The sequence below is a fragment of the Pneumocystis carinii genome (assembly GCF_001477545.1).
Source record: "Pneumocystis carinii B80 chromosome Unknown supercont1.13, whole genome shotgun sequence".
NCBI classification, from domain to species: Eukaryota; Fungi; Ascomycota; class Pneumocystomycetes; order Pneumocystales; family Pneumocystaceae; genus Pneumocystis; species Pneumocystis carinii.
Window position 1 is genome coordinate 243,397 of NW_017264725.1, and position 25,028 is coordinate 268,424.

Here is a 25,028-nt window from a genome sequence, read left to right on the forward strand (position 1 = left end):
ATTTATAATAATTAAATTAGTAAATTAATAATATTTTTTTTATAACTTGATAGAAAAAAATATATTAAAAATATTAATATAAACTTATATATTTTAAAATTGATATTTCTAAATTAACTTATTAGATATTTAATTTGTTTAATTATGTATTAACATATTAATTGAAAATATGTTGAAATTAATATTTTATATTGATAATATTATAAATAACAATATATATTATTAGTAATAATTACTATTTTTTTTATAAAATTTATATAAAGTTTATTAAAAAGTATTACATTATTTATAATAGTTTAAATAATAATAAAATATTATATAATTATTTATGTTTGTAAATGGTTATATTTAAAACTAGTCATAATAAATTTATATTATATATTTCATTTATATCAATGAAAAAATATAATTATATTAAATTCATAAGTTTTAATTTCAGAAACTAGCTATTTATTTAAATAATAATTATATATTAAATTTTTAAAGTAATATTAAAATATAATATAAATCATATACAATTGTCAAAATTAAATTAAATTTTATATAGTTTAATATAATTATATATATTATATTTAATACTTTATTTTTATATTAACAATTATATTTTAAATAGTTTTGACATAAAATTATATCAATTATTTTAATAAAAAATAAATATAATCATAAATAATATATAATAAATTATCAGTTATACTAATTATTTTTAAATTAATATTTTTAGATTAATGTGTCCGTAATAAATTATTTTTTTAAATAATAGAACTAATCAAAAATTTAATCAATTTTTATTATTTCTTACTATTTTGGTTTAAGACATTGAAAATATGTTTGACGAAGGAAATTATTTTAACATCATAACTATCTAATTATTAATAATATTTTAGAATTATTAATCAAAAATCGGTTATTAATTGAAGAAAGACCATTAAAAAAGATATTAAAACGATGTATTTCAATCACAAAACATCCTTATATGTCTAGTGAATTACAGTATGTTCACATATATTATTATTTTTAAATTTTAATAAGTAGAAAATCACTAGATAATCAAATTAATATAGATTTTACTTATTTTGAACTTACCATAAAACGATTATTACTGCTATGGAAAACAAACAAATTAGAATCATTAAATTATTCTAACGAAAAAATAGATATAGGTTATTTAATTCATACTCTTTTTGTATTATAATAATTGTTCAGAAAAAAAAATATTGACTACAAAAACCAATATACACCAACTTTATGATAAGCTTCATGAAATTCAAAAAATCAAATCAAACAAGATAGAATACAACAATTTGACAAATGAAATCCAAACAGATCATCCTAAAGATCGGAAAACATTACAAGAGTAAAATATAATCGTTATTAATTTCTATATAACTTTATTTAGTCTTATTAATAAATTGCACGCTGAAATTCATGACTTAAAATTAGAAAAAAAATTATATATAAATACATGGCATTCTAGAAAATCACAATTTGCAGAAACAATTAATAGTCTACAAGCTATATCTGATCAGATTCAAATTGAAAAAGAACAAGGTATATTATAACGTTTAATACACAATATAACATAAAGATAGAAAAATCAAAAAATCTATCAGAAATCGAAACTCATGAGCAAAACACTTAGAAATTTAATGATTATAATAAATGTTATATATTACAAAAATATATATAAATTATTTTTTTACTCCAACATTTTTTACTATTAAAATACATTTATATTTGTATTTATTATATTTTATGAACAATAGACTACATAATCGCAATATATTACTAGTTGTATATCTATTAATTAGTATATTGAAACTAAACCGAACAGTATTAAATCCTAATTTCGCAATATTTATATGTAACGTTATTAAACGTTTGTCTTCACAAATTTAATTAGGAAAATACTATAAATTATTTCATTAACTTTACAGAATCATTTATTTTTTTTTACATTTTTTTTTAAAAAATGCATAACGGCTAAGATTTATAGATTTGCATTATAAATCAGTTAACATTATATATATAACGGACGTTACTCTACATCTTTTTGCAGAGTGTTCATATAAATTGCGTCAGTCTGACTATATGTATATGTTAGAGTTCTCAAAAATTTAGTGTTTCTTCGAAAATTACACATTTCTCTTGCACATGCAGTTTTATGCAAAGAATCATCCATTTCAACATAATTCTGCGGCTCACATCTTTCTTTATATTTTTCATAAAAACTTCTATAGCCACCATGCAAGATATAAATTTCCGGATAATACAAAAGAGGATACCTTTTCATATTAAGCTGTCTATCCTTATTTCTTAAATATAATGCTCTATTTTTGTCTTAATCATGATGTATATATCAAAAAAAAAACATACAATCTTGGCGCACGATGTGAACTATATTCACAATGAAAAATAATCAAACATCTTTTAGTCTTCGGATTATCTAGAAGAAGTGCATCTAGAGCATCCTTTGTATTTATATTAATAGCTCCCATAATATGACCTCCATTATATTCATATTCAAATCGACAATCGACAATTATATATTCATCACATTGGTCATGATAATGTCCATCTAGCAATCGGACAATCTATGAATGTTAAAAATAATAACATTTTTAATAAACTTTACTATATCACTGTCAATTCTTTTCAAGCGATCGTCTTTAATACTAAAACAAGGCAAAATTTGACAATCATTAGAGTTAAATTCAAATGGAGATAACTGTAAACATAAATCACTATTATCTTGTCCCTTATACTTTGTAGAAAAAAAGTCAGAGGAATTCTGATATAAGCTTTGTGTTCTTCTCCACTTTACTAATCGATGATCCATATTATCATTATCCATAAATGGAAAAGGGGAGGCTTCTAAAGCAATAGAATAGCGAGAAAATAAAGGTTTTTTAAAAGACTGAAGAAACTCAGATTCAACATTTCCAACAGAAAACCGAGTAGGATTTGGTGAATTAGAAAAAAGATCATTTAAAGCAATATCACAAGATTCAGTATCATTCTTTATCTGATTATTGTCTACATTCTCTTTATCATAGTCTGTATCAAGAACGGATGAATTTATCCTCGACTATATAATATTATATGATGTTAAAATAAAAAAATAAAATTACATTTTCATTAGCCATAAATAATGAATCTAATATATTATTATTCAATTCATTAGAGTTAGATATATCATCTAAAGGTATTCTAGAATTCTTTATATCACAATAATCCCTAATTATAATTTTTATTAACTACATTTATTAAAGTTCATATAGATACCTTGTTTCTGAGTTTACAAATGAACATAAATTCTGGTCATCAAAAGTTTCACAATGCTCAGTACCAAAGGCGGCTATAGTATGCTTTTGTGGTAATGGCGAATAATCCATAGTTTCTATAGGTGATGAAGATGGGGTGACTATATTAATATTTCCCATAGTTAATGAGTCGAATTTAGGAGTAATAGGATCATTTAAAAAATTCAATACCGGTGTTGATTGGTGATCACATGAAAAATTAAACAAAAGAGAACGTCTTGGAGTAGGTGGAACAGGGCTATATCCAACTGAATAGCAAATATATAATACATTACAACATACCTTTTATCAATATAAAAATTACCAGAAAGTTCTGCTACAAGTGATGTTGTAGGACTCATTTTGAATGATCCAGTATCAAAGCATGTACCATTATTTCCACTCTTAGAGGATTGTTTTAAGTTAATCATACCGAATTTATTATTCTTATCAGTATATTTCTTCCCGGAAATCATAAAATTAGATTTGTCAATTTCATTATGCCCTGATATCGATGTCATACAAGAATTCTGATTTCCGGAAAAACAAAAAGAAGCAAGAGGTGAAGTATCCATATATGAAATATCTATTATATTTTCCACCACATAGAATAATAATCTTCAAACTATCATCATGAAAAATATATTGAAGAAAATTAAACAAAGAGTGCCAAATACTATGAAAATATCTTAAAAAGATAAGCAAATTAATAAAATAAAACCAAAAATTCCTTACAAAAAAATAAAAATAAAAAAATAAATTAGAAAAAACTAAATTCTTCTATATTGTAAAAAATAAATATACCAAAATAACTATTTCAAAATACAATGACTCAAAAAGTTCCGAAATTTTAATCAAAAACCTAGTAAAATTCTAGTAGATGAAAACGTTTAGACAAATTCAAATTGTTTATTATGAAAACGACAAAAAATGGATACCATAGCAACCATAAATAAAAAAAACAAAATAAAAAAAATATTTCAATTAAAAATCTAAAAAACTAACATTATTTTTACATCATTTTATATTATATATTTAAGAAAACTTCATATATATAGTAATAATAACTATTTTTTAAAGAGTACATTTAATAATACAATCTATCAGTATGATAACCTTTTTATTAAAACATAAAATTATATTTTTTTTACGTTTACAAATGTAAATTTAGATTATGTTATATATACCTTTTATATATTTATTTTAAAATGAATAATACTTACATATATAACACCTCAAGAAAAAAATATATATGTTTAAATATTTTTTTATAAAGATACACAAATCGTACTAAAATATTCAAAATATATATTAACATTTCAAAATACATTATTTTTTTATAATAAAAACCAAATATTTTAAAGTTTTGAATACAAATATATATTTAAATATATATTTAGTAATCTCATGTACTTTATACTATTTACAAAAAATCGAATATACAATTACTCATTTTAACTCATTGAATCAATATAAATATATTTATAAAAGGACATTATTTTAAATGTTATTATATACATATTAATTTAAAATCTTTAAGATATAAGTAAAATAAATAGTTATTTTACAAAAAATATAATATGATAAACCTAAATATATCTTATTAAAAACAAAATGTCTAAACATGACCTATTTATATCCTATTAAACAAATATTAAAAAAAAGTATTTTATAGAATATTTTTTAAATAATATTATCAAATAAAATACATTATTTTTTTTCGTCCAAATATAATTTAAAATCTTAAAAATTATTATGATTTTCATACAATTCAGCCATGGTAAAACTATTCAATTAGTATGATTTTTATAAAATCTAATTAATTATTTAATTTTTTATATTCTAACTTATTTATAACAATATTATACACAAAAGATAAACACTATGTTATCATCCAAATCTATAGGGATTCTAGGTCTATTATATATTTTATTACCATAAATCCTAAAATTAACTAGGGGGTGGAATTTCTGGACTGTCTACTGCATGGTATCTTTCCCGTTTGTTTTCCCCATCCACCAAAATAACTATCCTTGAATCATCAAATAGACTTGGAGGATTACTTAATACAAAAAAGATTGACTCTTCTCGCGGTACAATATATTTTGAAGAAGGTCCGAGATCTCTTAAACCTACTGGAATTTCTGGATATATAACTCTTGATATGGTATATTTTAAATTAATTTTAAGTTAACTAACATATAGATAAAAAAATTAGATTTAATAAATGAAATGATTCTTGTACCAAAAAATTCACCATTAATTAAAAACAAATATATATACTTCCAAAATCAATTAAACGCTCTTCCCAACTCATTATTATCGGCATTTATATCGAAAACACCAATTTTGCGTTCTTTTTTATGGGCAATAATATCCGAACCATTCAAACCAATTAGAAACAAAAACATTTCAGATGAAACAATTTCTAGTTTTATATCAAGAAGATTCAACACATCAATTTCTGAAAATTTAGTTAGTGCTTTTATACATGGAATATATGCAGGAGATATTAATGATTTAAGTATTAAATCTACTTTTCCACATTTGTGGAATTATGAAGAACTTTATGGTAGCGTTTTAAAAGGAGTTTTATTTAATAGAATTTCTCTAAATAAAAATGAAGAAAATATAAAATCAACTATTGAAAAAGATTCAGAAGATATTATAAAAAAAACAAAAAACACATATATATATTCATTTAAAAATGGATTAGGTACTCTTAGCAATGCTATATCCAATGATCTTTTTACTAGGGATAATGTTCACATATATTTTAATTCTGAGATTAAATCACTTGAGTTTAACAATATATTCAAAGTAAATTTTACATTATAATCCTAAAAATATTGATAGTAATAGATAAAAACAAATACATCAGAATTTTATTTTGACCATTTGATATCAGCATTACCAATTCAAGTTCTTACAAAGCTACTTGATCCTTTTAAAAAACTAACAAAAAGTTTTTCAAGCACTACAATTTTAGTCGTAAATCTTTTTTTTGATAATCCAAATCTTTTGCCTATTCAAGGATTTGGATATCTTATTCCAAAATCAATTAGTGAAGAGGAAAATCCAGAGCAGGCTTTAGGTGTTATATTTGATAGTAACAGTTTTCCCGAATTAGACACATACAAAGGAACAAAAATGACAGTAATGATAGGAGGAAGTTTTTGGAAGCATAAAACTATATTCCCTAAAGAAAGTGAGTTTATTGCATTAGCACGAAATGTTATTTCAAGGCATTTGGGAATAAAGGATACACCTGTTATTGTTAACTATAAACTCCAAAAAAATTCTATACCACAATACAATCTTGGGCATCATCAGGATCTTAAAAATATTCACAATTACGTTTATAATACATATAAAGGTAATTTATCTCTTGTTGGAAATTTCTATGGAGGTATTGGTGTTAATGATTGTATAAAAAATGCATATTTCCTTGTAAGAAGATTAAAAAAAAAAGGAAAAGCTACAGGACTAGAATTCGTAAAATCAAACTAGCAGTGTTGTAAATTATTAAATTGTATACAAAACATAATGTTAAAAAATTAGGAGTCATAATATATATTAACCGTTTTATCAAGAGATCCCGAAGCTATAATGTTATGGTCAGGATGTGTACTTACAGAAACTACCACATCTATATATTTCTAAATTAATAACATAAATTATATCATATTATACCAGAATGTCCATCTAATTTTTGTACTACTTTTTTAGATTGAAGATCCCATATAAAAATCAAATTGTCTTCAGAGCCACTAATACTTTAGATGTTAGACTATATCATCATACCTAAGATTCTATTTACATCCATTTACCTCCAGTTACAGAAAATGAAGCAAGCATACAGTATCTCTTATTAATATGACCTTGATATGTCTACATTTATAAATATTTTCAAAAATACAAATCGGTTGAAGTTTACTTTCAAACATTTTCCATTATGAAAATTCCAAAGCTTATGAGTACTATCTAACGTACTAGCAAGAATATATTTTCCATTAGGAGAAAATTTAACAAATGAAACAGGAAGGTTGTCATCATCAACAAGAGTTTTCAAACAATGTCCTGTTGCAGTATCCCATATTCGTCTATAATTATCAATAATACAACAGCAAGTTTTAAGTTTCTAACATTAAACCATCATAACTACAGGAAACAATCATTGTGCCATCTCTGTTAAAATGGACAGCAGAAACAGGGTCAGAATGTGCAGGTAAAGTTTTCATACATTTTCCTTTTTTTTTTATTAAAATTTCTAGCACTTTTAAAAAATGAAACCTTTCTTAACATCCCATATACGAATACTTTCATCAAAAGATCCAGAAACAATTAAATTACTTTGAGGATTATAATTTATGCAAAATACATAATTTGTATGTCCCTTCAACACTTTTATTGTTGTTCCCTAAAACAGAAATTTTAAAAATACAGAAAAACATAATCAATTTAAATACGGTCATTAAATTCCAAATACGAATCGTTTTATCATCACTAGCAGATGCTAATGATTGCGAATCAGATGCCCATGCAATATCAGAAATACCCATTAAATGTCCTTCAAGAGTTTGTTCAAATTTTCCATCTAATGCGTTCCATATTTTAATTAATTTGTCAGCAGCTAAATAACTACATCAGTTCTACGAATGTAAATCAAAAATAACCTACCAGAGCTTGCTAACCATTTCCCATCAGGACTAAATTTAACACTAGATATAGGTTTTTTGTGCCCTATTAATGAATATCTTAATGTATAATTTGAAATTCTTGGAATAATATTAAAATTGCAATTATCAGATACAGATGTGGAAGTATTATCTAGAGAAATTGAAAGCTTCTGTTCGGGTTTTATCCTTTTTGCTAAAGGCTGATTGTCTTCGTTCATTTAATGAAAAAATCAGTTTTAAAAAATCGAAAAAATTCAACAAAAAACTAAAATGAGCAAAGAGATTAGAATTTTATCATTAAATTGCTGGTAATATTCTTTACATATTAACTACATTGTACAATTAAATACCACAATAGGGGATTAAAATACATATCAAATTATCGCAAAGAACGTCTTGATTTTATTTCTAAACGTATTGCATCAGAAGATTATGATATAGTAGGCCTTCAAGAAGTTTGGGTATATTCCGATTACGAGAACATGAGGAATAACACAAAGCACAAACTCCCTTATGGAAAATTTTACTTTAGTGGTATTTTCGGATCAGGGCTTGTTATTCTTTCTAAATTCCCAATTGAATCAACTTCAATGTATAAATATTCTTTAAATGGTAGACCAGGCGCTTTTTATCATGGAGATTGGTATGTGGGAAAAGGTGTAGCAATGGCAACACTTTTAATGCCTAATGGAAAAAAAATTGAATTTTTTAATACACATGTTAAAAAACAATCAATATAATTACCTAATTAATTATTTCATAGCTTCATGCATCTTACGGAGGAGAAAATGATGAATATTTATGTCATAGAATATCACAGGCATGGGAAATCTCAAAATTAATATTATCTGCTTTTACAGCAGGAAAAATAACAATTATTGTAAATTATCTGCTTTTAAAGTCATAATTAACTATTTTTAAAGGTTGGAGATTTTAATTCAAAACCAGATAGTATTATTTACAAAATTATTTCTTTTAATGGTTCGATTTCAGATTCATGGAACATTAACATAGATCAAAATCAGTATAATAAAAAAACATTAAATCAAGAGAAAACTATAGAAAAATTATGTTTTACATGTGATTCACCTATAAATACATGGAGGATGAAGAAATGGAAAAAATCACCGGGAAAATGTGAAGCAAAAAGACTAGATTATATATTTATAGATACATCTTGGTTCATAGTAAAATACGTCAAGTTAGCTTTTACGGAAATAATACCTTCCTTAAACTGTTCATACTCTGATCATTTCGGAATTGATGCTCTTATTGAACTCATGAATAGTCCAAACAACTCTAATCCTAATAAACTTAAGATTGAGGACTTAGAAATTATACAGCAAGAATTCAATAACCATATTAATCAAATAAAAAAGTACTCTTATTTAAAAGCTATTTATTTCTTCATATCTATTATTATAATAATTGGCTTGCACATTTCAGTCTTTTGGTCTCATAATATATATATTACATTTCTTCTTTTTTTTATTAATACTATTATTTTTTTGACTTGCATTTTTAGTCTATTGGAACTCATTTTTATATGGTGGGAACTTCGAACACTTTTGGAATTTCAACAAGAAATTTCTTTAGTAAAGCATTCAATTTTATTTAATTAATCTTAAATATAAAGTATATCAATAATAATATTTTAGAACTATATATATATATATTACGTTTTAGTACAAAAATAATATTTAAAATATTTAGTACCTATTTTTTTGAAAAAAAAATTTTATCATTTTACAAAAAAATGGTTTTTAATAAGTTATTCAGAGTAACATAACCATATTAATTAATTCGGTTATTAATTATATAGTTAAATACAGGCCATTATATTCCAGCATTAGGACTAGGAACATGGCAATCCAAGCCAGATGGTTATCTTTCATATTTTAAATTAATAATTATTAATAAGAAATTAGAAGTCTCTATCGCAGTAGAAACTGCTTTAAAAGCCGGATATCGCCATATTGGAACTACTAGAAATTTATAATTTTGTTATTAATTAATAATAGGATACTGCTTTTATGTATTTAAACGAAGAGGGGGTAGGACAAGGCATTAGAAATAGTGAGATTCCTCGAGAGGAAATTTTCGTAACAACAAAATTGTAATTCATTTTTAGATTCATTATATATTTGTACTTATTCTTAGAGCATCTACCTTTCACTCTCGTGCAGAAGAGTGTTTAGATCAAAGTCTAAATAAATTGGGTTTAGATTATGTTGGTATGTATACATATCTTAATAACTTAAATATAATTCTTTAGATCTTTATCTTATGCATTGGCCTCTTTCCCTTAATCCAAATGGAAATCATATTTTTTTCCCAAAAAAATCAGATGGTACTTATGATTTTGAAGAAAATTGGGATTTCTTAAAAACATGGAAATCACTTGAGAAACTTCTTAGTACAGGAAAGGTTGAGTATAATATATTGCAAAGATGTAAATGCCAATTACATTAAGGTAAAAGCTATTGGGGTTTCAAATTTTAGCACTGTGAATTTAGAAAAACTATTGAAAATAGCTGAAGTAGTACCAGCAGTTAACCAATGCGAGGTATTTTTTTGAAAAAATATTAAAACAATTTTAACTTTAATAGTTACATCCTTATCTATCACAAGAAAAGCTTCTTGAATTTTGTATTAAAAAAGGAATTCATTTAACTTCATACTCGCCGTTCGGTTCTACAGGTACACCACTTCTAGAAGAACCAGTGGTTAAAGAAATTGCAAATAAAAATAAAATGACAGAAGCACAAGTCATTCTTTCTTGGTGCATACAAAGGGGTACATCTGTAATACCAAAATCAGTAACTCCTTCACGAATTACAAGTAATCTTCAAGTTTCTGAACTGCCAGAAGATGATTTCTTAAAATTAAATGAACTTGGAAAAACACATGTATTTCATTTTAAACTCTCCAAGAAAATATTAATATCATTATAGAAAACCCGTTACATTTCATTAAGTGGGAAAGCAACTGTTTTCCATGATGACGAATAAATATATTATAAAAATACATAATAAAATAGTGTATTACATTATTTAAATTTAAAAATTTATTTTAAAGTTTTGAGACGAACCATACACTCTTCATTATTTATAACGCTAATTTCTTTTACTATCATATTGTCTACACGGCTAAGAGGACTTCCTTCATATTGTAGCCATTTCTTAAATATATCTAAATTTTGCTCTGTACCTTCTGCCTCTATTTCAACAGAACCATTTGCTTATCCAAAATTAGCCTTATAGTAAAAATACTTTAAAATCTAACCGGTATTTCTACACCATCCCACAATTGACAAAGATTTTGCTTTTTCAACTATATGATTACGGAAATATACACCTATAATAATCAATAATTTTATTAAGTTTATTTAAAATTTATAACCTTGAACCTTTCCGAAAACTTCAAAATAAAGACGTTTTTTAGTCATTTTTATATATTAAAATATCGCTACAATTATTTTTTAAATTTCAAATATTTTAATAATAAAACATTTTATAGCTAATTTCAAAAATCTCTAAATATCAAGAACTAATATATAATTATATATTAATAAAAACTTTTAATAAACATTTTTAATTTTTATACAAAAATATAAACTATAAATAATATTTTATTACAAATTATATTTAAATATTAACAATTTAAATATAAATAATTCCTATTAGTACTCGAAACCCGATAACAATTAATTCATCTTTACAAGTTTAACCTCAAAAACAAGATCAGAACCAGCTAAAAAACAAATAAACGTTCTAAAATATAATAAAAACATATATTACTACCTGGAATGCCTGAAAGTGCTTTTTTTCCATAAGCCATAGAACAGGGAACTGTAATACGTCTTTGGCCACCCAATGACATCCCTTTTATACCAATATCCCATCCTTTTTAAATCAAAAAAAAAAAAAAATACAAAGAAAAATTACCTTTAATAACTTCACCACTTCCTACAACAAAAGTAAAAGGCTTCCCCTTAGTATTAGAATCGAATTGTTTCCCATTTAAAAGTCTCCCTATATAACGCAGCCCGACCTATATAATATATAGAATTAATTTTGAACAAAATAAAATAAAATAAAAACCCTGCATCCATCCTTCACCTGAGGACCTTTGCCTACTACTTTGTCCTCAATAACCACACCTCCTTCTAATACTTTAGATTTGGATGTTTTAGTAGAAGACTGATCGAGATCCTTAGCAAAGCTAACACTAGGTTTAGAATTCTGAAAATTACGAGATTCCGAACTATTATTTTTCGAAAAAACATTCGATTCGCCTTTTGCTTCAGATGAAGATTTATCAGAATTAAGTTTTAATTTTCTTCTTTGTTTTTTACTAAGTTTTGAAATATCGACGTCACCAGTATCTAAAATTCTCTTTTTAGAAATATCCTGTTTATTGCTATTATTTCTTGACACACTATCTAAATCATCTAAATCATCTAGATCATCTAAACCATTGTCTGATAAATTTATCTTTTTTTCTGAATCAGAAACTTTACTTTCAGACGACGAAAGCTCTTCAATTTTAGGACTATCATCATCTAATTCACCAGATTCGGAATCATTAGCATCAAGATCATCTGAATATTTATCAAAAAGCTCATCCTCATCAGAAGAAATATCATAATCATCAAAGTCTAATTAAATGTAAATATATAAAAATTGATTCTAAAAAATTACCTGAAAGAATAACATGATTACCTGTAAGATATACAGGACAATCTCCACTAGTAGTAAAAAACACTTCTTCATCCGCACTAAATGTCAAGTCCAAACTTTGTTGATATTGATCGCCATGTTTTAAGGTACAAAGTACAAACTCAACTTCAAGCTCCTTAAGATCAGATTCAGAAATATCATCACTATCATCAATATTATCATCATCGCCATGGAACCTTGGTCTACGAATAACTTTTATGGTAGAAGATTTAAAAGATTTATCAGATGAATCGATGGCAGCCATAGTTAAACGAAATGCACCAGCTGTATCCTCATTATCATGAGCAGGAACACGTTTTCCTGGCTCAACTTTACAGCCCCATAACGCTACGGCTTGGGCCATTTTTAAAAAAAAAATAACAAAAATCAAGGGTAAATTTTATTCGATGCACAAAAAAAATATGCTTTTTTTTACTTAAAAATTATTTATTAAAACATAAATATTATAAATAAATATATAATTCAAAATAATCAATGGAATAGCCTTTCCACATTTTTCTTAGTATATTAATTACAAAATTATAACAATATAATATATATAAACATAAAATTAAATATATGTAAAAACAATTAGATCAAACACTTTTTAATAAAATCGCAATGATATTTTAAACTTAAAATAATTTATAAATTAATAAATAAAATTTAAAAAAGGCAATAATTACAATCAATTAGATATTATTTTTATAATAAAAATGAAATAATTTATAAAAACATTTTTTATATTTTAAAAATATTCAAAACGTAAAATCTAATATCTAAATATTTTATACAAATAATATCTAAGAAATAATAATATAATTTAAATTTATACTTTATAAAATAATTTCTAAAGAAAACTTAATAAAAACAATTATAAAAGATAAATTAAAATATCCATATTAGATAAAGAATAAAAATTTAAAACTTTAGTCTTAAATAAAAATATTACAAACATATATCTAATTTTCGATATTAAGACCTATTTAAATTATAACAAATTACATCTTTATTTGAAGATTTATATATTTTATAAACTTTTATAAAAGTACTAACTATTTTTAAAAACAAACTATAACTACAAAAAATATTCTAAAATGAATAAACTAACTTTTATTTTTTTTTTTCCAAAAAGAATATTAAAAAAATAAAACATTTATATTTGATTATTTCTTAAAGATATATTTCTAAAACCTTATATAAATATTTAAACAAAGAATTGATCATTATCTATTTTTAACAAATTATAAGTTAAAATTCAAAATTAATAACTTTAAAATTATATTAAAAAATATTATAAGAATTCCTATTAATAGTTTTACAATAAAAACTAATTAAAAATATTCAAAATTAAACAGCTCTTTTAAAATTATTTTTTATAAAATTCCAAATTAACAAATTATCTTGAATATATTTTTAAAACACAAATTTGTTAAAATTAGTATGTGATAAATAAAAAACAATATAAAAAACACAACTAAAATATAACAAGAAGAACATACTAAAAAAAACAAAAATCTGAATTATATTAATATTTCTAAATAAAAAATAATACAAAAATAATTTTTAAAATATATGTGCTAAATAAAAATACATATTAATATCTAAATCAAAAATATATCTAGCTTAACAAGTATTATATTTATCTTTATTAATATTTATAAACACATTTAGAATATATCTTAATGTTTCTATTTATTTTATTAATAAATTATGTTAATATATAACTATAAACTAAGATATTATTCATTTTTTGGTCGTTCTAAAAATAACTTAATATCCTTATCTACAGATTTTGTAGCCTGATTATTTACAATTTCCCCATAATATTTACAAACTTTTTCACCTTTTTCTTTCATAATATCTTCAATAGTAATATTCTTATCGGAAAATATCTTAAGATGATCAGAAACTAAGATAATATTTAAATTTAAGCAATTTTTTCAATATTAACATACTCAAATGACGATTTTTACAACAAGGACATTGAATAATTACAGTACCATTATGATAAGCTTGTTTTGTCATTCTATGTGTTGTTCTGCTTGAACATCTAAAATAAAAATTAAAAAACATATACTAAATAAAAAAATATAACCTCTGACATGTAAAAGTAATGAAATATGAAGGAGTCTCCTCATATCCACATTTTAAAGTGCCAAAATCTTTCTGTCGAAAAAACAAGATACTATTTAACGTTTTTATGAAAAAATGTTTATTTTCAAATTTTCTTGATATATTAATTCTTTTTAAATAAAAAAACATTAATATTTTTATTTTTTTTTTTCAAAATATTAACTTTAAAAATCAAAACATTATCCTAATCTCATACTTGAAAATTTACCTGAATAATTTCATTTAAAATAATTTAACGTTCGAAATCAATTTATCTACATCTAATCAAATTTTTATACCAAATTTATAAAATAACAGATTATTCTATTAATTTTAAAAACATATATAACAAAAATTAATGAATAATAATCAAAGACCAAAAATAAAAACCCCTAAAAAAGTAAAAATGATACACAAAATTATGAAAAACTAAATATAACTAGTTTGAGAAAGAAGCGTTAGAATATGATTGGAATATATCTTGGAATTTTCTTTCACAAGCAATTAGGGATATATATAAAAAAAACTCATATGTATTATCATTTGAAGAACTATATCGCAATGTATATAATTCTGTTTTACATAAGCAAGGGGATAAACTATACGATGGAATAAAATCAATAATACAAGAACATTTAGAAAATATTTTAAAATTTGAAATACAACCTGTATATAAGAAAATCAAGGCACTAAATAAAGTAGATATAACAGATATTGAAATTATAGAGGCCAACTCTTATTATCTACAAACTCTAAAAAATGTTTGGAATGAATACATTCTTTGTACGAATATGATATCTCATATAATGAAATATTTGGTAAATGCATATGTGAAACGTACGTATTTCTATCCTTATGATTAACAGGACAAAGTTTATACAAAACAAGCGAATAAACTACAAATTTATGACATAAGTATTTTGCTTTTCAGAGATTATATCATAAAATGCGAAGAATTAGCATTTGGACAATGTGTTGTTACGATTATACTAAACCAAATACATATGGAACGTCAAGGAAATACAATAGACAGATCATCGATTAAATCATGTATAAATATGTTTAATACTCTTCCTGATAAAGTAAATACGACTAAAACCGTTTTTGAAGTAGATCTCGAGACATATATTCTTTTAGAAACTCGAGAGTTTTATATTAAAGAAAGTAAAAGACTTCTAAAATTATTAGATGCCAATGAATATCTTATTCAATGCGAAAAAATTCTAGAAGAAGAGCATAATAGAGCTAGCAATTATCTCCCACTTGAAACTGAGTCGAAAATAAAACGTATTGTAGAAGAAGAAATGATTTTGCAGAATATGAGTACAATAATAAAAGTAATTAAAATATCATTCAATATTTTTACTAATTAGCAAAAAGATGAAGTCATCTGGCCTTTTTTTCATGCTAGATAATGAAAAAATAAATGATCTAAATCGCTTATATAATTTATTTGTCAATGTAGACCCAAATTTGACCGAATTAAGAGAAAACATTTTTAGTAAAATTATTGAACTTGGAGAAATTATAAATTCTAAAGTTGATAACATGTTTTTATTAAATAAAAAGGGAAACACGGGAACTAAAGGAACCTTAATAACAACATATGCATTTGTTTGGGTTAATAATATTCTTCTACTTAAGGATAAGTATAATAAAATTTTAAAATTAGCATTTCAAGGGAATAAATACATTCAAAATACTATCAGTGATGTAACTATATGTCTCTTCATTTACATAAATTTAATATTAATAGGCATTTTCTAAAAACATAAATACAAATCCTAGATCTATAGAATTTATATCTATATTTATTGATGAAAATCTAAAAAAAAAAAAGGTATTCATGAAATAGAATAAAACTCAACTAAAAATTTATAGATTCCAGAAAATGATATAAATATTGTTTTAGATAAAGCCATTACTTTATTCCAATATATTAAAGACAAAGATATTTTCGAAAAATATTATAAAAATTATCTTGCAAAACGGTAATTTATATAAAAATAACATTTCGTATAAAATTTATCTCTTACATGTATTTAAAGACTCTTACAATCCTATTCAATATCAAATGATACAGAAAAATATATGATTACAAAGCTAAAACTCGAAGCAGGCTGTAAATTTACAACAAAATTAGAAGGAATGTTTAAAGGTATTTTAAAAATTTATCTGTAATAATTTAATTATTATTAATTACATAGATATTCAACTTTCAAAAGACATAACAGTAGAATATAAAAATATGTTAAAATCAAATTCTTTGGTATTTTTTTCTTTTAATTTAAATATTTCACATGAATATATTAGAAAATTCCTTTTGAATTAAATATTGCTATTTTGACATCAACATTTTGGCCTATAACAGTGAATAATAATCTAACTTGCATTTATCCACAACAAATTGAAAATGTAAAAAAGTCATTTGAATCATTTTATCTTTCTAGATATAACGGAAGACAACTTTTATGGCAGGAGAATATGGAATTAATAAATCTTTAATTAATTATTTTTATTTTAATATCGTTTAGGGAAATTCAGATTTAAAAGTATTACTTAAATCAAATACTTACGAAATAAATGTATCTACATATTCAATGATGATTTTACTTTTATTTAATAATATTGAAGAAGAGGAATTCCTAAGTTACATGGTATTCTTTTTGTTAATATTTAAATCATTTATTAATTTCTGTACAGGACATTCAAATAGCAACATCAATACCAAATCAAGAACTTACAAGAAATTTAAAATCTTTAATTTGTCGAAAATATAAAATTTTAATAAAATATCCAAATTCGCAAAATATTGAAATTTCTGATAAATTTTTATTTAATCAAAATATCTCTTTTCCTAAAAAAAGAATAAAAATCTTGATTATAGCAAATGATAAAACCAAAAAGCAGGAACATAAAAGCATTATGGAAAACACAGAGGAATCTAGGAAATATCAAATAGAAGCGGCTATTATTCGTATCATGAAGTAATTATTACTTTTTTTTTTTTATTCTAATAAAAGAAGATACTATAAAACATTAGATCATAATACTTTAGTAGAAGAAACTATAAAACATTTGTCGTCATATTTTATTCCTGATCGTTCAATAATTAGAAGAAGAATTGAAGCATTAATAGAGAGGGAATATATAGAAAGACATGTATTTAAAAAATTGATATAATATTTATACTGATTTCATATATAGGATAAAAACCATGAAACATACAACTACTTAGTATTACTAAAATATTTTTAAATATTCCGCCATTTAACTGTTTATAGGCATAGTAAAATGCATTACAAATTCTTATAAAATAAATATATCATTAAATATTAAGGATTTATGTAAAAAACAATATTCTCCAGCGAAACATTCTTGATACATTTAGAAATAGAAAAGAAATATTACAGTCTTTTTTCTTAAATTAAAAAGTGTTGATAAGCATTTTTTTAAAATAACCTGCATTATAAATATAGAATCTTTTAATACAAATACAATCTCCGATTAATTTTTTCAATTTATTTCTTTTTTTTTTAATAGCTATTATTCTAATTAATTTATTAAAACATATTCAAATGAAACGTTATTAACATTATCAATGTTTATTTGCAAAGTTATAAAAATATAGAAAAAATAGATAACTTATTAAATATTTACCGAAAATAGTTTTGATATTATACATTTTCTTAAAAAGATCAAAAAGCTTAGAAAATAAATTATTTAAATCTAAAAAATGAATTAATAATATCAAAATTAACTCTTAAATTTATAATTTTTCATTATTCCTAATTTCTGAAAATTCAATAAAATTTCACCAAATCAAACTCTATTAATTCATATTTATTAAATAATTGATATATATCATTTATTTTAAAAATACAAAAAAAATAACATAAAAATATCATTTGATTTCTTATGGAAGCAAAAAATAATACTCCTAAAATTAACATATTTACTTTCTTTTAAACATTATATTATAACATAAAAAAAACTATTAAATATAGTTCATTTTATCCAAATTTTTCTTATAACAATTTTATATTTAACATTAAATAAATACTACCAAATTCTTATTCAGATCATTAACCAAAAATTTATTTATAATTTTTTTCGATTAATATCCTTTGTGCTTTTGATATTTAGTGTTTTTAAACTTTAAAAAATATTTATACAACTATAAAATACTATACTTTCAAAAAAATTTCTTTAATAAACCATTTTTTTAATATAATTTCATTTAAAACATAAAAATAAACAAAATGCTTCCTAAATTTAGGAATAAACTATATTCATATTTACTAATAAAAACTGAAATGCAAGCAAAATATTAAACAAACTAACATGCAATATTTTTATATTAAAAAAATAAAATATAGTTAAATCTTAAAATATAGCGAACATAAGTGCAAAAATAAAAATCAAAAAATCAAAACATTTTTTTAATCTACAATTAACTAAACTTCCAAAAACTTCTAATGAAATTTACAGTTTTAATATTAAAAAATTACTCTATAAATTTCTAAAGAAACCGTCTAAATCACTAAAATAAACAATATGCACTAAAAATAAATAGTTTAGCGCTCCAAAGTTATACAAAAAGCCATTTGTTCAATTAATAACAATTTAGCTTACTATAGATTGTATAAAATATCATTGTTACAAAAACACTATTTTTTTTACTAATATTTAAATTTAAATATTACATTTTAATTAATATATTAGATCATCTTAAAACTAACGTAAAAAATCGATATCATTTTATAATAGCTCTTAATTATTTTCATTTTTATTCAAACATTTTAAACACATTTTTCCAAAATCCTTAATATCAATATTTTAATCAATATTTTATAGCAAAATTAATATAATATTTTATAGCAAAATTAATATAATATTTTTTATCAAAAAAATATAAAAATGAAAAATATTTTCCAAATAATGTCATTAACTCTTTAAATAATAGAATTTTTTTATCTATAAGATTTAATAAACAGTATACTATTATCTAATAATAAAATAAATTTTCAATTTTATAAAATATCTTAATTAAAAATATAATAAAAGAGTATATGAATTTCTAAGAGAAAGTTTTTTTTTTAATATTTCATTTTTCAGTATTTTGTATTTCAACATTATTATATGTATAATTTAGCTTTCGAGATAACTTATTTAATTTTTTTGCTATAAATTATAAGTGTAAACATTTTAATATCATACAATCATGAAAGTATCATGGATTTGTATGTTATTGCTAGCGTCTCTAGGAAGTGAAGCTAGTCAAAAAGAAATAAAAACAGATAACTCATGGGAAAATCTAAATATGTATAAAACACATGAAATTTCTATTCCACTATTCATATAGATAGAAATCGAAATATTGATTTTTCAAAATCTTATATTGAAGAAAAATCCACAATTGTTATTCAAAATATAGGAAATACTCCTTTAGATGAATATTTTTGGATCATTGATAATAATATAATAAATAAGATCAGCTATATTAAGGCAAAAGAAAATGAAAAAAATTTATTTATTAACGTAACTCCTTCAAGGGAAAATACTTTTAAGTAAAAAATAATTATAGCATTAAAAATTCTTACATATCTAGTGATGTCAAATTATATACCATAAAATTGTCTAAACCAGTCCCCCCTCTGAAATCAATAACTATACAGATAGATATAGCTATAATAGATACATTGAAACCATTTCCTGATGTAATTCCTCAAGATCAAGCTCAGAATCTTAAATGGGAAGGATTAAAATATTCTTTGTCAATTTATCCTACAAAAAAACAAAGAATAAATTTTAAGTAACATCATAGAATTTTATTATATATGATAGTTAATTCTAAACTAGAATCAATGCTAATAATATTTTATCATATTCTCAATACCACGAAGGCAATTCAACAAATCCAATATTATTAAAGTCACATCTTATTTATAACTTCCCCGATATTGTTGAGCCATTTAATAAAGAACCTATTTATATTCATTATACATATGAAAAACCCATTATTGTTATAAAACACTTAAAACGTGAAGCAGAAATATCCCATTGGGGTAATAACATTGCAGTAAGAAATACTTACTCAATAACAAACGCAGGTCCAAGGTATTAAAAGTATAAAATTTTATATATGTCTAAAACAAATAGACTTAAAGAAAATTTTTCACGTTTAAAATGGGTATATCAATTATATTATAGAGCATTTCATGCGGCGATATCTTCACTACAGATCAATCTTAAAACCGAGGCTAGAAACACTTATCACATTGATGATGTCGGAGTTGTTTATACAGGAGAATTTATATCAAATTCAAAAAATACAAATATTAAAATCAATCCTAGATATCCAATTTTTGGTGGATGGAATTATTCATGTACAATTGGGTGGGATATGAACCTAAACAATTTTTTAAGAAAAAAAAACAATAACTTATATATTTTAAAAATACCTTTTGTGGATGGACCTAAAGATGTTTATTATAGAAATATATCAGTGAATATAATTCTACCAGAAGGATCTAGGTAATTATACATGTACAAAGAATTTTTTCTTAATCATCTTAAGGGTTTTGAACGTTGTTTCACGTATCCCTATTTCTAAAAGTGAGATATCAACATATAAGACATATATGGACGTTGTAGGAAGAACATCAATAAAACTATTTGCTACAAATTTAATTGATACGATATCATCAGAAGAAATTTTTGTATTTTCTGGTTTAGTTTTATCTTTATTTTCTAAAATATTTTAGGTATTATATGATTATTCATTATGGAATAATTTTAGAAAGCCTTTAACGATTTCTATAGCTTTTGGTGTACTATTTCTTGGTTCATCATTATTAAAGAAAGTTAAAATTAAAATTCAAGAATGAGAGTCCAAAAAATGTAAAATAATATTATATATATATTAAAAATACTATATTTTTTTTCTATTTTTTTTTGAAATTAATCGAATTCCATTAAAATTTCAAAATATTTAAATATCAACTTTATTTTAATTTATACTCAAAAAAGATAAAAAGATTATACACCAGAACATATAAAGAAACTAGTATATATATATACTTTTTAAATACTCAGAAATAAGGAAAAGACTATTTATTATTTTTCATTTAGGTAAAAATAAATGCTAAAAATTTATTAATTTTAACAATAAAGATTTAGAAAATGTCACATATATCAAGACAGTCAAAAACACCTCAACTTCCTGTACTTTATGTGAAAAATTTAAGTTTTAAAGTATCTACAGAAGAACTTTTCGATCTTTTTGGAAAATTTGGTCCAATAAGGTATGAAATAAAATTATTTTTAAATATTAGAAACATCAAGTTTGATGAATATACAGGCAAATTCGATTGTAAGTACATATTACTCTTATAAAATTTGCAATTTTGATATTGCAATTCATTGCATTCTCTAAAAACATATATATATATATATACATGTATTTAAAATTAAATTCTAAAAGAAATAGAGGAAATGATAATACAACACGTGGAACTGCATATGTTGTCTATATTGATTATAATGATGCAAAAATGGCATGCGAGAAACTCAACGGCTTCAATTTTTCAGATCGATATCTTACAGTACTTTATCATCAACCTGAAAAAATATCCGGAAAAACAGATACAGCTGAAGATATCGCGTTAAGACAAGCCAATCTTGAAAAACTTAAGCGAGAATATAATATTGAATAGCATTGTATATATCTATAATAAATCATGCAATAAATACATTTTTTTACAGAAAAAAATTACTATATATAATCTCTAAATAATAATAACTATCTATATGTTTTATTATACTATTATTTGTATTTATTACTGTGTTATATATTTATTTTTATTGTTATATTATATATTTAATAAATTAAATCTAATGGCATGACTCACGTGATCATAACTCTAAAATATAGTTATAAATCATTAGGAAAAAATTAAAAAGAATAGAAAACTTAAAAAAAACGGATAAACTATACATAAATATTATCCGTATTTGAATAATAAGAGAATTTTTATATTGATTGATGAAAAAATAATCAAGATGGATCCTATAGAAGGGTATATTAATATTTTAGAACATATAACTAAGATTTAATATTTATTTAGTATACCTAGTGAAATATTAGAAGAAATAAACGAACTGGAGATGTTTGTTATAAACAAGGAGAAATTAAATCATATTGTAGATAAATTTGTTGAACAATTAGAGAAAGGTAAATTAAATTAAAAAATATAATTAAGTCGATAATTTCATAGGATTATCGAAAAATGGAGGAACAATTGTATGTATTCAGATGATTCTATACAAAGTTTTAATATATCTAAGCCTATGTTTCCCACATGGGTTTTAGGATACGCCAATGGAGACGAACAAGGCACCTATTTAGCGCTTGATATAGGTAATCTTAAAGAAGATATTTAGCTTTTACTTGATCATTTTCAGGTGGTACTAATTTTAGATTATGTAAAATTGATTTATACGGAAAAAGAAATTTTGATATCGTACAATCAAATTATAACATCGTATGTCGCAGATATATATAGAAAATAATCATAATCAAAAATATAGTCTCCAGAATTAAAGAAAAGTAATTCAGACGTGTTTTTCGGATTTATAGCGAAATGTCTTAAAGATTTTTTGAGAGAACATCATGAAATTAAGAAAGACATAATACTAGGGTTTACTTTTTCATATCCATGCATGTAATATACAAAGAAATTAAAGCATCAGAGATCCTAATTATCTCAGCCAAGACAGAATTGATCAAGGAATTCTCATACGTTGGACAAAAGAATTCGATATAAAAGGTGTCGAAGGTCATGACGTTGTAGAAATCCTTATGAAAGCAATTGAGAAAGAAGTATATATCGACTCTATATTTATAAGCTTTTAATAAATTTATAGAATATCCCTGTAAAGGTTGCTGCTTTAGTAAATGATACTACTGGTACTTTAATAGCTTCAAATTATGTCGACAATACAACAAAACTTGGCGTAATTTTTGGTACAGGTAAATTTTAATAACAAATTAAGTATTTTCACATCTAACAATATAAAGGATCTAACGGTATAAAAATCATAGTAAAAATATGATTATTAATATCTTTTATAGCAGCATACATGGAACAAGTAAAATACATTCCAAAAATTCAACATCTAAATCTGCCTCCGGATCTTCATATAGCTATAAACTGCGAATGGGGTAATATTGTTTAAATATTTATATTCCTCTTAAATAATGTAGGTTCATTTGATAATGAGCATCTCGTTCTTCCACGTACGAAGTATGATATTCAACTTGATTTAGAATCTATATATCCAGGACAACAAACATTTGAAAAAATGGTATCCGGGTTTTATCTAGGAGAAATTCTAAGGCAAGTTTTATTGGATTTATATGAAAAAAAAAAGTTTTTTAAAGAACAATGCCTTAAAATGTTAAAGTATCCGTATTCTCTTGAAACATCATATTTAAGTATTATTGAACTGTAAGTAGAAATTCCAATTAAGCTTTTCCTAAAAAAAATAGCGATACTCATGAAGATCTTATAGAGACATATAAGTTAAACATTAAAATATTGTTATCATACCTTATGTTTTTAGGCTTTTCAAAACACAATTCAATATAGAATGCACATTATTTGAAAGGAGAATTATTAAAAAAATTACAGAATTGATAGCAAAGCGATCTGCATATCTGTCTGCTTGTGGAATAGCAGCAATTTGTAAAAAAAAAGATATTAAGGTTATAATACTCTTTTATTTATTTATTATTAATTTTTTTTAGGAATGTTCTGTAGGTGTAGATGGTAGTGTAATAAATAAATATCCTGGTTTTAAGAAAAAAGTTTGCGAAGCATTAAAATGTATACTTGAGTCATATGGTAAATTATTTTATTTATTAAAACCATTCCTAATATGAATGAAGGAGACAAGATTAGACTAGTCGCTGCACAAGATGGAAGCGGCGTTGGTGCAGGTTTGCTATTTTATAATAAAACTATTTTTATCATTATTTTAGCTATTATCGCTGCTATAACTACGCAAAGAAAAAAAAAGGGCGAATTTATTCATATCTAATTCAAAAAATTCCCAATTTTTTATTTATTATACTAAAAAATATAATATATATTATTCATTTTTATAAATTTATAAATGCCCAAAATATAATTTATTATTACACACTTTAA

The 25,028-nt window shown here is 23.1% G+C and overlaps 13 protein-coding genes across 13 annotated transcripts; 8 read left to right on the top strand and 5 right to left on the bottom strand.

Annotated features, from left to right (window-relative positions):
• Positions 1 to 927: 927 nt before the first annotated feature.
• Positions 928 to 1,683, top strand: T552_02915 (hypothetical protein). The gene is made up of 5 exons (XM_018371440.1): positions 928 to 990; positions 1,033 to 1,160; positions 1,204 to 1,354; positions 1,397 to 1,548; positions 1,590 to 1,683. The coding sequence occupies exons 1-5, from the start codon at positions 974 to 976 to the stop codon at positions 1,637 to 1,639; spliced, it is 498 nt and encodes a 165-aa protein (XP_018224883.1). The 5' UTR covers positions 928 to 973; the 3' UTR covers positions 1,640 to 1,683.
• A 306-nt stretch (positions 1,684 to 1,989) lies between these two features.
• Positions 1,990 to 3,918, bottom strand: T552_02916 (hypothetical protein). Its single transcript, XM_018371441.1, has 6 exons — positions 3,603 to 3,918; positions 3,283 to 3,558; positions 3,129 to 3,234; positions 2,633 to 3,085; positions 2,374 to 2,591; positions 1,990 to 2,327 (listed from the first exon to the last, which is right to left on the bottom strand). The coding sequence occupies exons 1-6, from the start codon at positions 3,872 to 3,874 to the stop codon at positions 2,036 to 2,038; spliced, it is 1,617 nt and encodes a 538-aa protein (XP_018224884.1). The 5' UTR covers positions 3,875 to 3,918; the 3' UTR covers positions 1,990 to 2,035.
• Positions 3,919 to 5,183: 1,265 nt separating this feature from the next.
• On the top strand, positions 5,184 to 6,809 carry T552_02917 (protoporphyrinogen oxidase; the record flags this gene model as incomplete). Its single annotated transcript, XM_018371442.1, has 4 exons — positions 5,184 to 5,214; positions 5,258 to 5,466; positions 5,505 to 6,119; positions 6,162 to 6,809. 4 exons carry the CDS (start codon positions 5,184 to 5,186, stop codon positions 6,807 to 6,809), a joined length of 1,503 nt encoding a protein of 500 aa, XP_018224885.1.
• Positions 6,810 to 6,811: 2 nt separating this feature from the next.
• On the bottom strand, positions 6,812 to 8,235 carry T552_02918 (hypothetical protein). The gene is made up of 8 exons (XM_018371443.1): positions 7,980 to 8,235; positions 7,769 to 7,932; positions 7,593 to 7,719; positions 7,446 to 7,548; positions 7,237 to 7,402; positions 7,120 to 7,190; positions 6,993 to 7,075; positions 6,812 to 6,948 (listed from the first exon to the last, which is right to left on the bottom strand). Exons 1-8 carry the CDS (start codon positions 8,194 to 8,196, stop codon positions 6,857 to 6,859), a joined length of 1,023 nt encoding a protein of 340 aa, XP_018224886.1. The 5' UTR covers positions 8,197 to 8,235; the 3' UTR covers positions 6,812 to 6,856.
• A 13-nt stretch (positions 8,236 to 8,248) lies between these two features.
• On the top strand, positions 8,249 to 9,603 carry T552_04191 (hypothetical protein; the record flags this gene model as incomplete). The annotated part of the gene is made up of 4 exons (XM_018372242.1): positions 8,249 to 8,286; positions 8,337 to 8,697; positions 8,742 to 8,858; positions 8,902 to 9,603. 4 exons carry the CDS (start codon positions 8,249 to 8,251, stop codon positions 9,598 to 9,600), a joined length of 1,215 nt encoding a protein of 404 aa, XP_018224887.1. The 3' UTR covers positions 9,601 to 9,603.
• A 197-nt stretch (positions 9,604 to 9,800) lies between these two features.
• T552_04192 (hypothetical protein) lies at positions 9,801 to 10,989 on the top strand (the record flags this gene model as incomplete). The annotated part of the gene is made up of 7 exons (XM_018372243.1): positions 9,801 to 9,920; positions 10,000 to 10,094; positions 10,139 to 10,212; positions 10,254 to 10,405; positions 10,452 to 10,544; positions 10,588 to 10,887; positions 10,933 to 10,989. Exons 2-7 carry the CDS (start codon positions 10,012 to 10,014, stop codon positions 10,987 to 10,989), a joined length of 759 nt encoding a protein of 252 aa, XP_018224888.1. The 5' UTR covers positions 9,801 to 9,920; positions 10,000 to 10,011.
• Positions 10,990 to 11,005: 16 nt separating this feature from the next.
• T552_02920 (hypothetical protein) lies at positions 11,006 to 11,472 on the bottom strand. Its single transcript, XM_018371444.1, has 3 exons — positions 11,381 to 11,472; positions 11,264 to 11,335; positions 11,006 to 11,218 (listed from the first exon to the last, which is right to left on the bottom strand). The coding sequence occupies exons 1-3, from the start codon at positions 11,424 to 11,426 to the stop codon at positions 11,046 to 11,048; spliced, it is 291 nt and encodes a 96-aa protein (XP_018224889.1). The 5' UTR covers positions 11,427 to 11,472; the 3' UTR covers positions 11,006 to 11,045.
• Positions 11,473 to 11,641: 169 nt separating this feature from the next.
• Positions 11,642 to 13,108, bottom strand: T552_02921 (hypothetical protein). Its single transcript, XM_018371445.1, has 5 exons — positions 12,682 to 13,108; positions 12,082 to 12,638; positions 11,926 to 12,031; positions 11,782 to 11,883; positions 11,642 to 11,731 (listed from the first exon to the last, which is right to left on the bottom strand). Exons 1-5 carry the CDS (start codon positions 13,061 to 13,063, stop codon positions 11,685 to 11,687), a joined length of 1,194 nt encoding a protein of 397 aa, XP_018224890.1. The 5' UTR covers positions 13,064 to 13,108; the 3' UTR covers positions 11,642 to 11,684.
• Positions 13,109 to 14,394: 1,286 nt separating this feature from the next.
• On the bottom strand, positions 14,395 to 15,056 carry T552_02922 (hypothetical protein). Its single transcript, XM_018371446.1, has 4 exons — positions 15,044 to 15,056; positions 14,798 to 14,997; positions 14,658 to 14,752; positions 14,395 to 14,611 (listed from the first exon to the last, which is right to left on the bottom strand). The coding sequence occupies exons 2-4, from the start codon at positions 14,962 to 14,964 to the stop codon at positions 14,442 to 14,444; spliced, it is 432 nt and encodes a 143-aa protein (XP_018224891.1). The 5' UTR covers positions 14,965 to 14,997; positions 15,044 to 15,056; the 3' UTR covers positions 14,395 to 14,441.
• A 116-nt stretch (positions 15,057 to 15,172) lies between these two features.
• T552_02923 (hypothetical protein) lies at positions 15,173 to 17,997 on the top strand (the record flags this gene model as incomplete). Its single annotated transcript, XM_018371447.1, has 12 exons — positions 15,173 to 15,214; positions 15,258 to 15,632; positions 15,681 to 16,151; positions 16,195 to 16,527; positions 16,571 to 16,654; positions 16,696 to 16,805; positions 16,863 to 16,972; positions 17,022 to 17,083; positions 17,128 to 17,229; positions 17,349 to 17,471; positions 17,518 to 17,801; positions 17,841 to 17,997. The coding sequence occupies 12 exons, from the start codon at positions 15,173 to 15,175 to the stop codon at positions 17,995 to 17,997; spliced, it is 2,253 nt and encodes a 750-aa protein (XP_018224892.1).
• Positions 17,998 to 19,992: 1,995 nt separating this feature from the next.
• T552_02924 (hypothetical protein) lies at positions 19,993 to 21,750 on the top strand. Its single transcript, XM_018371448.1, has 7 exons — positions 19,993 to 20,139; positions 20,184 to 20,384; positions 20,426 to 20,629; positions 20,677 to 20,934; positions 20,977 to 21,351; positions 21,395 to 21,536; positions 21,582 to 21,750. Exons 1-7 carry the CDS (start codon positions 20,039 to 20,041, stop codon positions 21,702 to 21,704), a joined length of 1,404 nt encoding a protein of 467 aa, XP_018224893.1. The 5' UTR covers positions 19,993 to 20,038; the 3' UTR covers positions 21,705 to 21,750.
• A 156-nt stretch (positions 21,751 to 21,906) lies between these two features.
• Positions 21,907 to 22,578, top strand: T552_02925 (hypothetical protein). Its single transcript, XM_018371449.1, has 4 exons — positions 21,907 to 21,948; positions 21,991 to 22,121; positions 22,178 to 22,189; positions 22,307 to 22,578. The coding sequence occupies exons 2-4, from the start codon at positions 22,000 to 22,002 to the stop codon at positions 22,530 to 22,532; spliced, it is 360 nt and encodes a 119-aa protein (XP_018224894.1). The 5' UTR covers positions 21,907 to 21,948; positions 21,991 to 21,999; the 3' UTR covers positions 22,533 to 22,578.
• A 264-nt stretch (positions 22,579 to 22,842) lies between these two features.
• On the top strand, positions 22,843 to 24,986 carry T552_02926 (hypothetical protein). Its single transcript, XM_018371450.1, has 16 exons — positions 22,843 to 22,895; positions 22,944 to 23,050; positions 23,094 to 23,119; positions 23,164 to 23,236; positions 23,281 to 23,360; positions 23,407 to 23,540; positions 23,587 to 23,698; positions 23,743 to 23,848; positions 23,897 to 23,905; positions 23,951 to 24,040; positions 24,083 to 24,326; positions 24,368 to 24,400; positions 24,442 to 24,583; positions 24,626 to 24,722; positions 24,767 to 24,817; positions 24,860 to 24,986. The coding sequence occupies exons 1-16, from the start codon at positions 22,879 to 22,881 to the stop codon at positions 24,916 to 24,918; spliced, it is 1,380 nt and encodes a 459-aa protein (XP_018224895.1). The 5' UTR covers positions 22,843 to 22,878; the 3' UTR covers positions 24,919 to 24,986.
• Positions 24,987 to 25,028: the final 42 nt, after the last annotated feature.